The sequence below is a fragment of the Triplophysa dalaica genome, chromosome 1, assembly GCF_015846415.1.
Source record: "Triplophysa dalaica isolate WHDGS20190420 chromosome 1, ASM1584641v1, whole genome shotgun sequence".
NCBI classification, from domain to species: domain Eukaryota; kingdom Metazoa; phylum Chordata; class Actinopteri; order Cypriniformes; family Nemacheilidae; genus Triplophysa; species Triplophysa dalaica.
In genome coordinates this window covers 8,632,570-8,650,417 of record NC_079542.1, presented here as the reverse complement: position 1 = coordinate 8,650,417, position 17,848 = coordinate 8,632,570, and the positions used below count along the sequence as shown (strand labels likewise).

The 17,848-nt window shown below is 36.3% G+C and overlaps 1 protein-coding gene across 2 annotated transcripts; it reads right to left on the bottom strand.

Moving 5' to 3' along the window:
* Nucleotides 1-7,458: 7,458 nt before the first annotated feature.
* brms1 (BRMS1 transcriptional repressor and anoikis regulator) lies at nucleotides 7,459-17,795 on the bottom strand. 2 transcript variants are annotated; one of them, XM_056756218.1, is made up of 11 exons: nucleotides 17,692-17,795; nucleotides 14,261-14,462; nucleotides 13,949-14,039; nucleotides 13,657-13,784; nucleotides 13,355-13,434; nucleotides 11,326-11,422; nucleotides 11,118-11,210; nucleotides 9,971-10,035; nucleotides 9,848-9,887; nucleotides 8,928-9,036; nucleotides 7,459-8,815 (listed from the first exon to the last, which is right to left on the bottom strand). In XM_056756218.1, the coding sequence occupies exons 2-11, from the start codon at nucleotides 14,454-14,456 to the stop codon at nucleotides 8,698-8,700; spliced, it is 1,017 nt and encodes a 338-aa protein (XP_056612196.1). In that variant the 5' UTR covers nucleotides 14,457-14,462; nucleotides 17,692-17,795; the 3' UTR covers nucleotides 7,459-8,697. The 2 variants fall into 2 exon arrangements, with proteins under 2 accessions (XP_056612196.1, XP_056612207.1); XM_056756229.1 differs by having other exon boundaries at nucleotides 14,261-14,458.
* Nucleotides 17,796-17,848: the final 53 nt, after the last annotated feature.

Here is a 17,848-nt window from a genome sequence, read left to right as displayed (position 1 = left end):
AATAAATCTGACTATGACAGAACTGAGCATTCCAGATCAACATTGAGCAGGGAACTCCTTCACAGACTCAGATTTTTCTCTCTCCACCTTCACGCCAATGTTTAATAACGTCTTTGTTTGCCCCCATCTTGTAAGGATCACAGACCTTACAGACCTTAGACTCTCTCCCTTAAACACCAAACATGACACAACCTGTGTGTATCTCTCTGACTCATACACACAAGCGCTGACTTATTCAACCGTGAAACCAACACTCACAGATTCGGTTACTTTCTGTCTGGTCGCCAGCGTTTTAATGTTGGAGTGTTAGGATGTATGCGTGTTTGCGGGGGGTTACTTGCCATTGGCGTGTCTACCACTAATGAAATGACGTGCACAAATGCAGATCAGTTATTAACATTAATGCCACCCTACAGACTTTTCTTTCAATTTCTTTTTTTAAATGTCAACTGGATAGCTTTTTAAGAAAATGTCATAGCATGACATTCATGATATGATATGAATTGGAATACCTGTACATTGGGTTGGTGTAGCCAAGGGGATATTTAAATAGATTTTAATTTTGCATTTACCGTGTTTACATGGACAACAATAATCTGATATATACACCATTAAGACAATACTCTGATTAAGAATGGACCATGTAAACAGAAGTTTTAGATTAGCTTAATCCGTCTAAAAACTCATAATTGTAGTAAACACAAATCGATTTTAGACGGGTGAAGGACTCGTATTTTTGTCACATTATCGAAGTTTGAAGACATGTACACATCTTAATCACACAATTACCAGCACGTAGGCACTTTGAGACAGGTTACACACACGCGCGGAAGTGGACAGCCGTTTCGTTTTAAGGCAAACGACATGGCTTCAAAAAAGAAAGCACATTTTTGGTCCGAACGTGAAACAGGAAAGATGCCAACAATTCTAGAAAATAAATGAAAGCCCAAACATTGTATGTGGTACCATGGCGAAGACGAACAGGTTGTTGATACATGAAATTATGGAGGGAACGTCGAACAGCCTCGCTTAGGGACGTAATGACGTATGCCATTAATCGAACTATGTAGTGTAACATGTAAAACGGGAACATGAAAGCTATATTCTTAAAGCAAGTCATGTAAACACCTTAATCGTAATATTAGCTTACTCAGAATAAGGCAAATAATTTGTTACTGACGTCCATGTAAACTTGGTCACTATTACACGTTCTTGTTGATAAAAATGTATAGCTTGAATGCATCTGCCTAATTCGTCAATGTAAATTTTTGTGATTTTTTTATTATCACTGAACAAAAAGGGTGACTATTGTTTAACATCTCAATTTCATCGAGAAAATTAGGTCTCAGGAAAGTTTCTCTATGATTGCGCCCAGAACTATTAAAACTTGTGAAACACAAACAAGCTCATTTCTTTTAAAGAAGCTATTTGATGAGTCCGTCTATTTCTCAGGGTATTGATTGTTTTTAGTTTAAAAGTGAATTGTCACAACAATGTCCACTTATATATAATACTAATGATATTGCAATACAATACCCAGAATAATATAAGTCGTATTGATGGCGCACATCAAAAAGATCTAGTTTGATCTAGTTTTGGAATCTTATACTCTCTGGTCACATTTTATTCCTGATATCCGTCCATTCGATTGCTTATGTTGCATATCTCATCTCGAAGAAAGCATAATTTCTTTCAAATAAAAACCCCAAACTGAAAATTCTGTCACCATTTACTCCTCCATAAGTTGTTCCAAATCTGTATAAATATCTTTGTTCTGATGAACACAGAGAAAGACTAGAAGAATGCTTATTACCAAACAGTTCTCGGCCACCATTTACTACCATATTAGGAAAAATTGCTTTATATAAATTTCTTGGTTCTGTTCAACACAAAAGAAGATATTTTGAGGAATGTAGTAAAGCAAACAGTTCTGGGGCACTTTTGACTACTATTGTAATTATTTCTACTATGGTAGTTAATGGTGGCCAAGAACTGTTTGGTTACAAGCATTCTTCCAAATATCTTTCTCTGTGTTCATCAGAACAAAGAAATTTACACAGATTTGGAAGAATTCAAGGATGAGTAAATAAAGACAGAGTTTTCATTTTTGTGTGGACTATCCCTTCAACAAATGTAGAAGCTGGATTGTCATACCCAGAGTAAATCTAGTCTTTCTAATGTGAGTTAGACCACCTGACAGCCCCCCTGCTCCATCTCTCACTCCTTCTCTGGCGGTGCGTTCCCCCAAGACTTTACATGGGTGCTTGGATTGGCTATGAGAGCATAAGACTCTGATTCTTATTTTAGCTGTTGCTCTGAGGCGGTGGGTGTGAGTTGTTACAGGGGATTAGCAGGTACGCTTGTGTGTTTGAGACCAAGAAGTGTGTCTGAGCTAAATTACTTTGTGTGTGGTTCGGTTATAATACTTGATGGAGAATTTATTTATTCTTAGATTAATAGTAGAAAAATCATCACTGATACTGATATCTGTATAACTGGATGTGTGTGGGTCGGCTTTGGGGTAAAGCGGTTGTAGTACTATAATAAATGCAGTTATTTCAAACCATATAAAAGATCCTCAGTAATACAGATAAAAAGATGTGTGTTAAACTCTTGCCATATGCTGAGGTCAAACTGTACAATGAAATGCCTCCACATGAATTGTAAATGAAGTATATGTGATTAATGTATCACAGGACAAAATTAGAAAATCTGTTGGAGGAACAAAATGCATTTCACAAGACTGTCGCTTATGCACAAACCTTTGGTCCGTAACTGAAGGAGAATCACTGGAGAATAGATGTGTGTGTCTGTGTGTCAATCAAACATTTACTCACGCACCTGATTTAAAGACCACATTAAGCTGCTAAGGGGAAAAAGTCTCTTCCCTCTGGTGAAATTTGTATCTGATTTAGTTAATTACTGTCATCACTGCTTTGTTAGTCCTTTCATATAACACATTTCACACACATGCACACCCCCACTCTCATGTAGCATACAAAATAGGTACAGAAATAACACAAAAACCGTACATGCTGCCAGATATCACACAGTATAATGTCTGTTAGCGTTTTTTTGTTTCATTCCCTAAATCTATATATACAATACATGCATATTTCAGAATCAGAAGGACCTTTATTGCCAAGTATGTTTACACACACAAGGAATTTGACTTGACAACAGGAGCTTAGTGCAGAAGAAAGTGTACACATGGTGCAAACATAGTGCAAATATATATTTAGTGAGAAAAATTTTGAAATTGAATTTCAATTCACAAAAAGTTAATTTAGAAAAAATTGACCAAAAACAACATAATTTTTTTAAAGACTGTATAGATGTGTTATTTACAGGTTTAACCTATTGTTTCTTACAATGTACAGTTTCCAGATGTAATGTGTAATGTGCAAGTGTGCAATATTTATTAAACAATTAAATAATGCATAAAGAATTCATTGTTAATTGTACATCAGCCTATGTTTAGTGTAAAGCTAATATGGGTGAAAATCATAGCAATCACATATAGTAATTTACAGATGTAAAATATTATTTTATTCCAAAGCACGAGAAAGCCAGTTATGAAATGGTGTGATAATGTGATGCAATACTTACTAGCTAAGGCTGGTTTTATTTTTTTAACAACCCTAAAAATTTAAACTATAAAATGTAATTCTGAATGTTTAGCCATCAGCACCAACATTCTTTTCAAATATGTTTTATTATCTGTAAGGATGCAGCCCTCCCCATGTGAGCTGCCCAAATAAAAAGCTATATTTACCTTCCTGAAACATTTGACGCTTTTTAATAAAGTTCTCTTATATGTATAAAATTGTGTATGAGACAGTGAGTTTCTTATAGCATCTTCACCACAGGCTGGTTTATTAAAGCAAATTGAAGAGAAGCACTAAGGAAAATCCAATATTCTCACACCATCTTCCTTATTCCCATGATTCACCTGCGCAGCCTTGGCCAACTGGGACAGACTGCCTATGACACAAACAAACACACACTTACACACACTTTACTGACACAACTGTCTGGATTACACTACCTGTCTGCCAGTGTCTTTCCCAGCCAGATCATAATGCTCCAATCTTTATGCCTCTCTCTATATACAGTATACGGTATCTCTCTCTCTATCTCTCTCTATTTCACTATAAAAACACATCTGTCAGTCTCAATAGATTATAACACATTAAACAGTTTATTTCCCTGAAATCACACAATAGATGGTTTCAAAGCAACAAAATAAACAAAGTTAAATTTTTGTGGTTGAAACTTCCGTGGATTAAGTGGATTACATTAGCTAGCAAGTTAAAAGTATGTCTAGCCAGTATTATTTTGGGTTACCAGCAGAATAACCGTTACTTGTTGACACTACCCATTCTAAAAATGGTTTATTTAATCAAATAAACCTACAATAAAATCAGCAAATTGTTTATTAAATACAATTATTATACAGTTCAATATTCATATAAATAAAATAAAATATAGGTATATTTTTACCCACTAGCCAGACCGATCAACAAACACAGACCTTGAGTTAACTTCAGGCCAAGCGTGTGCGTCCAATGAAACCATCTATAGCTCTTATCTAAAGGCTAGTGCACTCTTTGTTCAAGCTGCATTTTAACACATTGTGTGTGATTTCCCACACACACATGCGGATTCTAAAGGTTGACAGCATCACCATGTAACACTTTTTTTTGGCTTTATTTGGTTCATTTTAGGTCTGAAAAAAAATGACAATAACATAAACACAGTAAGATAGTATAAAAATGTATACATATATGCTATATTTGTTGTAACTAACTTTTTATTAGCACCTATTGTATTATTGCTCCTGTATGACATTTCGTTTGTTGCTCCCTGAACTCTCTGTAAGTCGCTTTGGATAAACGCCTCTGCTAAATGACTTAATGTAAATAGAAATAACATACATATACAACCGTATATATACATCAAATATATACAAATAATAGAACACTAGGCTAGCATAGTTTCACATACAAAGTAAAATATAATCAGATCAATAAATATTAAAAATAATGTTCTGAATATTAATAATAGATGGGTTGCTTCTCTCATTAAATATTGCAGAAAAGGACTCCAGACTTTTCAGAAAAAAATCTTCTCCATCCTAAGAGCGTATGAAAGGTTGAAAACCCATTGGCGATAAGGCGGGGAAACTGCAGTCTTCCAATTTAAAAGGATAAGTCGCCCTGGCCAGTAAAGTTGCAAAGGCTGCAATATCAGCCTGTAATGTATTTTAATTAACAGATTCTGGCAAAATACCAAACAATATTGTTAAGGGGTTTGGGTCTATTGGAATAGAAAAAATAACAGAAAGGCAGTTAAAGACTTTTCCTAAAAGTCAGACAGTTTCGGACAAAACCAGAATGAATGTGATAACGTGACTGGTTCAGCTGTGCAGCGAGAGCTTGGATTGGATAATCAGGGAATATTTTGTAACACATTTATTTAAAGCTGTGTTCCGCTTTTATTTTTACTGTTTCTTTATGAAGTTTACCATGCTGAACACGTACAAATTTACATTTCGGTGTTATTAGTCATACATAGAAATTACAAGGTACTGGGATAACATTGAGCTCAAAACAACAGTTTACCATAACAGTTAGTAAAAATGAGTCATCCGAAAGTGGACATTTGATTGTTTTTGTCTCTTATGACTAATACTGTCCTCACTAACCAAGTTCCAGACATATTCACCCCCATCATCGCTTTATCCCACCATCCCTGGACTACAGAAATTTCTAGAATTTTCTGACAGTGACAATTGGAAAATATTTTTTTTAATATGTGAAAACTTGGTTTGTAATATACTGATATATCGTAATTGATGATATAAGCTCAAAATTGACTTGAGCTAAATATACACTAAAACATTGATGCTACATGAAAATAAACCTTGACACAATGATTACCACCACAGAATTGTACGAGAACTATAAAAAGGTCGGACGAAACAACAATTTGTTACAGTGTGTAATTAAACATGTTGGCCAAAGCAAAGAAAATAGTTATTTTTACGTAACTATACTAGATTACTTACCTTTGCTCATACTACAACACCAGGCTACTGAAATGTTTTGCGAATCAAGTTTTATGTGCACTTCCCATAAGAAGCACAAACAATACGACAGAGTTGCTGCCTATGTAGTGTTGTAGTCACTTGCGATGTCAAAATGTACTTCACCTTGTCAATTTTAAATCATTTGTTTTGGTTCCATATCTACCTTCATTGTATGAGGTCTCATGCTGCCTTAGAAGGTAGCTGCCTACAGTATGTAGGTAGTAGACAGCAAGAGCGTTCAGCAGGTTTTGGAACTCTCTCCATCTTACAGCACATCTTCACACCATCTCTCTCTCTCTCTCTCTCTCTCTCTTTGTCTCCTCCTCACACCCACAAGCTGGGATAATAACGCTGCGTCTGCAGCTTGGCAAGATGGAGAATGTGCAGAGAGAGAGAGACAGAGAGACCATCTCCAGTGATGTGATATTTAGCTCAGCCAAAGCTTTCAGTGAAAAGAGGAGGTCACACAGCAGGAAGAAAATCAGGACAAGAAAGTTGAAATGAAAAGAGCTCAATTTCTTGTCTCCGAAGTATTTAGCGGGTATTTAGCTGTGAAAAAAAATGACACAATGAAGTGATCATGTTAAAACAGAACCGAGTGAGTGAGATGAAAACAAACACAGTTGAAGGAGAGACTGATAATAAATAGACACAGATAAACACAGATTGACTTTGCATTTGTAACAGGTTTTCCTGACTTTGTTTTTTTTACTCTGTTTCTCCTCTGCTTAACTCACTGGAGTGTCTGCTTCCTCTGGTCCTCACACCACAGCACATATGAATGATGGAGAGCACACAACTTGTAAAATGAAGTCCTCAAATATGGATTTCAATAATCTATTTCTTCACAACTTTTAAAGGTCTGTTCACTTAATTCCTCATTTAGAGATGGATCTCAGTTTTTCCACTTCCTTTTTCAAATCTTTTTGTACCTTCCCTCTCTTCAAACTGTAAATCAGGAATAACACACCCTCACACAGACTCTTGAATCTTTAAATTCATTAAAACCCAACGATCCAATAAATTAAATCAGGTGAAAGTTTGTTCTCGGATGCGCATCACGTCTATAGCCTTTCATTTTCAGATTTATAAATTATAACTTCTTGAGGTTTCTAATGCCTGTTGAGCATGCATCAGTTTTACAAAAAACTATTGTTTTCATTCCATAGTGCATCAGCTCCTAAAATGTAAAGACTAAGTGACATCTAGTGGCAATAAAAAAATGCAGAAATTATTTGTCACACCTAATACATGTACTACAGCGCCACATGGTGGACTGACATGGTATCAGTTTAAAACAAACCACGTGTTTTTGAAATAGCCCTGCAAGGCTTTGTTATAAAAATCCCCAGTCCTTACACAACAAATGTAATAAAAGATTAGATTTTAATAATGCTTCTTTTTATAAATACATGGTTATCGCAAACAATTCATAAATACGTCTTAAAAAGCACCCCTCATCATCAGATCCGTTTACAGATGTCTATAAATATTCGAACAACAGTCTTTCAAAATGTACAGAAAAAAACTGTTACAATTTGTATTTTTCTGATGTGCAGTGGTTGTGTGTTTTCTGCATTAAAACAGATCATTTAAAAGGAGCATGTTTTGCAACAAATGTGATCTTTTAAGCGTAGCCATGCTGGACTTTGAATTTCATATTATGCTTTAGGCTTCGACTTCATTTGAAACTATTGTGCTAATGGAGAAGAAAATGCACACTGATGTAAAAGGAACAGTTCACCCAAAAACGAAAATTCTGTCTCATTTACTCTAGTTACTCAAGCTGTTTCAAATCTGAATAAATGCCTTTGTTCTGATGAACAAGAAAGAAGTCAAAATAGATTTATAAATGTATTTGTTCTGTTGAACACATTATAAGATATTTTTAAGATCGTATGAAAGCAAATACTTCTTGGGAAATTTTGACTACCGTTGTCATTTTTCCAACTATGGTAGTCATTGGTAGCCAAGAACTGTTTGGTTACAATTTCTTTTCCCAATATCTTTCTCTGTGTTCATCTGAACAAATCATTTTATACAGATTTGGAACAACTAAGTAAATGATGACAGAATATTTCTGGGGAGGAATTGTCACTTTAAGTGAAACTATGAGGTGAATAATTATGTGCCTACAGCTGTGCTGATATTCAGTAGTTTTGCTCATGTCATATTGCTTAAATTAAGTTAATTATCCGACAAACCTTATGTTATCCTAGTGCATATCAAGACTTCATACAAGGTCATTATTATAAATATACTTGGTTTGGGGAAATCAAATGCAAGTCTAGAAATATATGGTCTGTTATCATTCAAAGCTGTTAAAATATTTGGTCAACAGTATTCACGTGTATTAGTTATTGAACTGCTGCACTAGAAATTTCTGTTGTTTTTTGTGCAGTAATAGTGCATATAATATATAATGTGTTTGTCATAGAGTAACAAATGTAAATTTGGTAATTTGGGACAGTCTCTGGTCTACGTAATACCAGTGCATAGAATCATATTATTCACAATTTTAAAGGTGTCTCTAAATGTGTGCATGTGTGTTATTTGGTAACTATTAAAAGTAGGTACACACGCTCTCCCAATGTCTGTTCTAGGCTCTAAGCCTTTCGTATGGTGTGTTTGCCTTTCTGAAGCTGGGAGACGTAGATTTTGGTTTTGCTGCCATCTGTGTGCTTGAACAAGATCTCTCCTGCGCTGATCCCTGTTATTACAGCCCTGAGAAAAACACACCAGACAGTCATGCGCCTTTCAATAAGAAATCGCGGCACATAGTAAAAGACAAATGAGGAAAGAACAAATAAAAAGTAGAGTCTCAGGCTGTACTGACTGTGCTGGGCTGTCATCGCTGACTTCTATAACGACGCTGCTGCCTTTGGAGAATCTCTCTCCATCATAGAATAGAGCCCCACCTTCACATCTCACTGAAACCTGTCTGTCTGAGAAACAAACACATTCATCCATAATCAGTCCACGTTTTCCTTCTATAAAGTTCTCTCCTCTCGTTCATACACTATTTTACAGGCCATTTAATCTGAACAACGCCAAGAATGTATAATAAAATCAAGAGCAACACTTCTGGTATGTGTGGTAGCAAAAAAATATGTAAAGCTGGCATATTTTATGAAAACCAGTTTCATGCATTTAATACATTTTAATGTTAAAAAAAATTCCAGGACACTTTATTATTTCCTTGTAGGTCAGGGATGAGGTTATACTCGATTCAGCTGTGAAGGCAATACAGTGGAGAACATGCTTTTGATGCCATTTATCCAAGAGCAGAGGTTCTCGACTAGTTTGCTTCAGAACCCGCATTTCGCATTACACAGCTGTTAAATCTCTTTATTCAGAGAATATCCCAATAACTAGTAATACTTATTAATTTACTTTTCAATGGTCCATGAAAACGATAACATAACCCTTAATGTAAGTATACTGTCCCCTTGATGGTATTACAGCGTCACAGAGTGAAATTGAGAGACAGCGGTACAACATCCTTCGTGCCATAAAATCCATCAATAGGTTATTGTAAGAGAAATGATTGGTTAAATATGCTGAACCAAACCTTATTTCGTTTCTACAATAAATTTTAAATATGTTCATGCTTGTAAGCCAACCGTTTTGACATACTGTATATTAACTAGGTTCACAGGACTACCCTTAAGTTCTTGGCCTTCCTGCCTAACTGTCTGAAAAATCAAGAGACGAATATGTTTAAATGAACACACAGACTATTAATAATTCACTTACTCTCTGCCTTCTTTTTCAAGGGAATCAGCGCTGCTTTAGCCTGAAAGACAGAAAGACAAATTGATAAAATGAGTGAGTGAGTGAGTGAGTGAGGGAGGGAGGGAGTGAGTATCCTGACTATACCTTCTTTATGGCCGTCCAGTCCTCCAATATATCAATGTCTCTCAGCATATACACTATGTACGGCCCTAAGAAACATAGAAATAATTAAATAAATAAAACAGATTTTTTTTTAGATAAGCAGTGTTAAAGCTTGAGGGTGAACAATCAACACAACAACAATGGCATAGCTTGATGCCGCTGTGCAGGAGCGCGTAATGATGGGATCTGTTGTCTTCAAATCCACCGCATGAGGTAAGGTAATAAAGTTTATAAATGTTGCGTATAATTGTGGTCTATAAATAAGTGACTGCTCAAAACAAGCTAGTTGCTCGCTAGACTCTAGACACCACTTCCGCATTTGTCCACGACCCTGTTGTCAACGGTTTCTACATCAGTAAAGGCGGTAACAAAGGGGAATTCGGATATGACGCCATTGACAGGCAACTGCACAGCCCTGTGTCACTGTTTAGAAGGGCGATTTTCTCACGATTAACAATTAGTTGGAATACATATGAGATATTGTAAGTACTTAGCTGAACAAAAATATAAACACTGGCCTAGTGGTTTTTGGATACTTTGGATTTTTTTACAAACTGTACCTTTAAGAACTATCTTGGTAACCGTAAGATTCCTGCTGCCCTTGAGTTAAAGTATGAATCTAGGGCAATGTGTGCTGCAAGCATTGTGTAGTCTGGTATTCAATTAAAGTTTAATGAGGTCCAGCCTTGAAATTCCTTTCTAAAACTGTGTAAATATAATAAATATGTTGTCTGGCAATTAAAAAAATATACACTTATTTTGTCGCCTCTGCACCACCATAAAACATGCCAGATGCGACTAGTGCTGTTTAGATAAAAAAAACTGTTCCTAATTCGATTAACTCACCAGAAATAACCAGAGGCAGACAATTAGCGGACAGATATTTAGCTTTGGACCCAAGGTACTTTCTAGACCGCAGCTAATTGTCTAATAAAGCTAATAAACCTCTCTGTAGGTGCACTGTAAGTCACTTCAGATAAAAGTATCAGCTTAATGACTAATTAGCAATTAGCGTGAAGAAGCCTGGTGCTGAAAACAGGATGTAATCAGAAAGGTGAGTCTTAAACGGTGATGGAAGTGTTAATGGAATGAGATGAAGGGACGGATGAATCTGAAGAGGGTCTATTACCTGACACTAGTGCTGCTTTCCTCTTCCTCTCCGGGCGAATCAGGTGACTTCTCCTCTTGCACTTCTTCATCTTCACTTCATCATTCCACCACTCTGATTCATAAAAATGGCGTTGGTGTGAGAATGGATAGTTAAATTTTTTTAATTAAAATCCACAACAAAAACAAAGCATATCCTACTGTTTACTCTCTGATAAACATGTGTTTACCTGATGTAATGTCTACGCTCTGTTTGTCCTCCTCAAGTCTGCGTATCTTCTCCAGCAGTTCTGCTTTTATGGCATCAAACAAGAGTGTCTTCTCACTCTATAGAGAAACAAACATCACATGCACACTGACTTACGCTCACTCCGTGTCACTGCACTGTCAGCGACCGTTTTGGCAAAGACGTCTTTACGGTGCGCACCTATTCATTGTGTGTTTAGTGTACTGACTGTAATTTATGACAGATAAATGCATAATATGACATATTTATTCTTTGGAAGGGATGTAACGATGCACCGTGAGCCGGTTGAAAATCAATTATAATACGTGATGATTTAAGTCGTGATGATTCAAATTTGAGACCCAAAGTTAACTCTCTCCATACTGTACCTTCTCCATTCTCTCTGCATCCTGTTTCTTGGGATGTATTTGAACCCAATACTTTACAATCACTCTGAGACATCACAGGTAATATCAAACCCTCTTTTTGCCCTTATGACTCTATACATCCTACATTTTTGTAGGAAACCTCCCTTCTCAGAGTATTGAATGATATTCTTTTAACCACAGATGCTGCTGATTCTGTGGTCCTGGATCTGTCAGATCTATCAGCAGCATTTGATACCTTTGGACCACTCTATTTTAATATCTCGACTAGAGTCTGATATGGGCATAAAAGCGATGGTCCAAAAGTGGTTTCAGTCGTCAGAAAATTTTCTGTCAAACTAGGCAACTTCCTCCACTGCTTAACTCACATGTGGCCTTCCTCAAGGATCGATATTGGCGCCCTCCCTTTCCTCCCTGTACATGCTTCCTCTTGGCTCCATTTTTAGACGGCATGGGGTGTCCTTTCCTTTTTATGCTGACGATACCCAGATTTATCTACCTATTAACCGGAACGATCCTTCAGCTCTGAGTACCCTTTTAAGATGCATAGATGAGGTTAAAATCTGTCTAGGGCAAAAAAAATTACGTTAAATGAAGATAAAACAGAGGAGATTGGTTTTAGCCCGTCTGCTCATTCTCAGGCTCCCAGCTTAGATTTGGGCAGCTTATCAGTCTTCAGATCTTCTTGTGTGTGCAATTTGGGTGTCCACTTTGATGAGTCATTCAAATTAGACAAGCATATCTCCACTGGCTGCCCATTCATAGCAGAATTTTTTTAATAAATAATTTTATTGGTTTACTAGTCTTTACATAACCAACCCCCTAGATATCTGTCAGAGCTACTGCACTTTTATGCCCCCACTAGAAGCCTACTTTCCTGCTCTCAAAATCTCCTATAGTCCCTCAGTACAGACTTCAATGTAGAGGAGATCGAGATTTTCCAGTGGCTGGCCCTATGATGTGGAACAATCTGCTACTGGATATCAGAGTGGCACCTTCTCTTCCCATTTTTAAATCTAGCTTGAAATAATTGATCTGGCCTTCCAATAACCCACCTTTATTCCATTTTATTTTGTATTTGTATGCTTATTCCTTTTTATTTTCCTGTTTATGTGTTTTTGGTTATTCATCCTAAAGTACAGCACTTTGGTGAGTCTTGAGTCTGTTTTAAATGAGCTCTATAAAAATTAACTTGAAGTTGGTTGAGAAGTTTAATCAATCGCGATACATGTTTTGAACTGCAGGGGCCGCTGTGTTCACTGCAAACTTGGTAAACGTGTTAATATTGATGTTTGTATTATTTATTGTTATTTTATTTGGAATTTGTATTAAAACTGCAATTTAGTTTTCACAAAAATATATTTTTATTTTACAAAGAAATGTGCAGCATTTGAGAAATAATAAAAGGGCAGTTGTTCATTTCTAATTTGCCTCAATTTATTCTGTAAAACCATATCATATCGTAAATCGCATCATGAGCTGAGTGAATCGTTACATCCCTATTCTTTGGACATGATAACTTGTTTTAAATTCTTAGGCGTTACCATAATACAGTAAAAGAAAATCTGAGGTTCAATATAGTCTTATGTACATGGATATGTCTGTATATAGTCTGGATATGTGTGCTAGTTCTGTTATATTTGTTACCTCTAGATGTTGTCTTGCCCCCTGCACCTCACATTCATGTTTGTGTCTGACCACCTGCAGACAGAGATCTCTGTATACACCTAGAGGGGGTGACAGAGAGAGAGTTTGTGTATCAGTAAAACTGCATAACAAATCATCCACTTCCTGCTGTTTAGAGGATGGCTATGAACTGAATTCTGGTCGATGAAGTCTTAACAGAAAAAGAATAGAATAGAATTTGCCTGACACTGTAATAGACACAGAGATACAAGGAAAAGCATGACAAACTCACTCATATTCTCACATATACTCACTCACATTACCTGCAACTTGTGTTCTCTGCTGTAGGTTTTGTTGCAGTGTTGCCAGAGGATCTCTGTACTCTCTTGCCTTCCCTGTTAAAACCTCATCCAGCTTCATTTTGACCTGGTTAAGGCGTTCTAGAAACAGTCTGTGATCAAAGTAATCAATATAAAAAATCATCCACAATTACCAAAACTCCAGAGTTAAGTTCCTGACATTAAACTGTCACTATTCCTCATCTTGTCTTTTATTGTGACAGCCATTGATCAAATTAATGTTACCAACGTTAAATCTGTTAAAGACTTGTCTTACTTGTCCTTTAGCTCCATGAATTGTTTTTCCAAGTCAGACATTTCGTCTAGGCATTGTGTTCGTCTTCTCTCGCAATCTTCATCGTCCATTTCTGACAGAGAAAAACAGACTCATCCTTCAATCTCTTTTCTTATCAGTACCTTTTTCAGACTAACACACAACTACATCATTCTCTAAAGCTTTAGATAATTTCATTCTTGCATTAATTCTGTATATCGCTGTTGTTTAGTGGCAGGACCAGGTCCATTTCATATTCACCGTAACAGTGGTCGGCCAAAACAGTGGTCACAATGTGTGATGATGTGAACAGACCTGAACTTTCTTCCTCTTCTTCTTCTTCCTCCTCTGCCTCAGTCTCCTCCAAATCACTATCCCGGTCTTCTCCACTCTCCTCCATTGTCTCCTCTTCTCTCTCTTGTTCCTCCTCTACCTCACCATTTGTCTGAGGAAACTCCGGTTCAGCCTCCATCTCCTCTTCTGATTCCCTCGCAGTGGGCTGTGCTGGCATGACTATCTAGAACAGTGTAACAAAAGCTGTATGAACTTATGATGCCGCAGTAAATGACATAACACCCATAGTAACCACCAGTAACATCAAATGCTTAAAATAACTCATTCTCAGTCATTAATGAAACATATATTTTTTCCTTAAAAAAAATTCTGGATTCTGTGTTTTCAGTTTTTTTGGATACAATGGTAATATTTTTGCCCACATGAAAAATACTTCAGCATACTATAGCATTTACTGATTTGCTGTACAGTGTTTTTAACTTAACTTAAAAAATATGGCAACAATGTTCATAAACCAGCATTTCTCCTGTGCATTTTCTGTTTTTAACACCTACTTAAATTAAGATTTTTATTTTACTAGTACATTTACCTAATAAAGGAAATAATATTATATATTATTGTTTATTCATATGGGTGTGTCATAGTTAATTTATTTAACAGAAATTTTATTTTGACGGGTTGTCACAAAGAACATTTTAGTGCATGTTTGATAGTAGCTTCACTCAGGCCCTGTCCCAAATGGCGCACTTCATGTGGACTTGCGGTCTCGTGTACTTAAATTGCGCATGTTTGCCAAGTCTACGAGTCCGTAGGGTGTCCCATTTTCTTTTAAGAGCTCAGAAGTCTGCTCACGAGGGCCTCTGTTGGACTCCCAGGACTCCACTGATGTAACCTAGCCAGGAATCCTTGCGATGCCCAATCACAGAACGGATGGGAGGAGCGTCCCGATGTCAGACATACACATAAACATGATGGATAACTTTTTGAATGCATGTTTTCATAAAATTCCATATTAAAATAGTTTCTTATTGAGATTATTGCTTATTTATTTAGCCAGCGTTTCAAGAATAAAAACTTTTAATGCAGTGCATTTTCATACTTAAGGTAATAAGCCTCTGATGAACAACACAGCTTCTTTATTATAGAGAAATTTTAAATAACGACATATATGTATATTGAGAGCACATTATGCACATGAAGTATAGTGTATAAAAATAAATAAATATACATAAGCAGTTACATTACAAACTTAAGTATCTATTGCATAATGCTCGGGTGACATATCAACATATGAAAGACATAACTATAAAAACCCGCAGCTCCTGACCCAAATAACAACAGTGTGGTCGCTTCATGCGGCGCTGCTCAGACTGATCGGCGTATGACAACAAAGTACTGCAAAAGTACTGAGTGATTAGAAAGCACGGTTTGCTCTTTACGGCATGATGACCTCAAGTTTTTGCCAAAATGCACTCCGATGTACCCTTGTGGACTCGCGCCAAGTACCCTATAGGTCTGCACTTCCTGACGTCACCAAGTGTGGACTCAGAGGAGGTCCACAAGACCGGAGTATGCCATTTGGAACAGGGCCTCAAATGAAGCGGTGAAAAACAGTTGCTGCTAGAAGGGATACAGCTACGGCCAGAAGTGGTGCAAAATCTTGCCATATAATTACAATAAATTACATTAGCTTACACCTACCCTAAACCTAACCTTACAATAATAAAAGATATTAATGTTAACTGTTCTCAGTGTGACAAAAATCATGTGGTATTGAAGTGAGCATGCCCAGTGGAGGTAGATGTATCCCTTCTGGTCAAAACCATGAAAAATTCATGATGAAGACTCTTAAAGCGGCTCTGGAGTGAAATGCTCATGATATAAACTCTCAGAGCAGCTCTTTGAGATGTGTTCGCATGTGCATCCGCAACCTTGTCCGCAGAAATCATATGACCCCACATTAGGGATTCAAGTTAACAATTTCATGGTATTGCAACAGCAAAATTGTCTCAATTATAGTGGTAACATCACATGACTATATGATATGATAGGTCTTCCGGGCCTTTAACATAGAGAATGTCAAACAATTTAATTCCAGCTGGTGCAGTTTTTTTATTTTATAAAACTATTTTTTTTCATAGCTGCAAAGCAACAGTTATGATTAGAGGATATGACATGGTTCATTTGTACATCATTGCAATGTTCAATAATTGTTTATCAAACACTTTTTACCAAGTCTTCATTTATCTTTTTAATTATCGCAATAAATATTGTACCACAGGCACCACACCGTGGTATTATCTTTTTGATTTTGATATCGTTACATTCCTAATTCGCGTGTATGTAAAAATATGAATATTCTAAATAACAATATGCACAAGCACAAATGACATCTACGAGATATGATGGAAATTTAACTTAAAGGGATGGTGAAAATTTTAATTTTAATCATTTACACACTTTGAGTTGTTCCAAATTTGTATAAATTTCCTTGTTCTGATGAACACAGAGAAAGATATTTGGAAGAATGCTTATAACAAACAGATCTTTCCCCGCATTGACTACCATAGAAAGAAAATCTAATACCCTTTTCTTTCTGTTGAACACAATTTTCACATTTTGAAGGCTGTAACACAGCAACAAATAAAAAATAATACTATGGTAGTCAATGGGGGGCAAAATCTGTCTTGTTATAAGCATTCATCCAATAATATTACACTGTGTTAATCAGAACAAACACATGTATCCAGATTTGAAACAACTCGAGGTGAGTAAATGATGACAGAATTTTCATTTTTGTGTGTGCTTTTAATGTGCATATAAATACAGCTGACCAGATAAAAGACCTCTAGATGATATAGTTCATAGACAACAAAATGCTGTTGTTAACAAGCTCTTATTAACAAATGTATATTTTAACTAGAGATAAGGTTGGTAATGTAACGCATTAGCACCATTTTCTAGACATATACGAGCACAGGTGTTTCATGTACATCCTCTAAAGGCCTCACTTTACTGTACTTACATTAACGTTACAAGCAAATAACTCCTTCTGCCGTCATATGGCTTATACATTATGTGCAATACGTAATAATAGTTAACACGTAATAATAGTTAACACACGCTCGTGCTGAGATACAATAGCGGATTAACAATGGTTACAACAACTCGCTTTCAATTGAAGTTTCAAACATGAACTTCGCACTTCATCCAGAGACAAAGTGTCCCAATCTATATAAAAGTCGGTACAGTGATGTTTCCTATGTACAAAAGACCTTTTGGGAACGTTACAATTATTATAATGTATTAATAATTCACATGGTAGTTTGTTTTGATGTAATGTATTTCCATCCAGATGCTCGATCTCCTCATGAATGTATCCCCGCAGATGAACCCATAATAATATGTTGCGAACTATATTAACTGCATATACAGTATATAAAATATCTTACCTTATAGACGATTATTGCTTAAGTCTTGAAAATGTGGCATAGTTTCCAATTCATTTGCTTTTCGAGGCAAAGTTGACATCGAGCAAGTCTACTTCCTGAGCATTTGTGCGTTTGAGTCAAAATAATGACGTTTTGAAACGCTGACCAATCAATGAAG

Bases quoted from the DNA above. Each gene is read 5' to 3' on its own strand.
- brms1 (XM_056756218.1), bottom strand. From the start codon at position 14,456: ATGCCAGCACAGCCCACTGCGAGGGAATCAGAAGAGGAGATGGAGGCT. The intron at 13,785-13,948 runs GTAAGACAAGTC...CTTTGATCACAG, and splicing joins TTCATGGAGCTAAAGGACAA to ACTGTTTCTAGAACGCCTTA. The intron at 13,435-13,656 runs GTAATGTGAGTG...CACCCCCTCTAG, and splicing joins GCAGAGAACACAAGTTGCAG to GTGTATACAGAGATCTCTGT.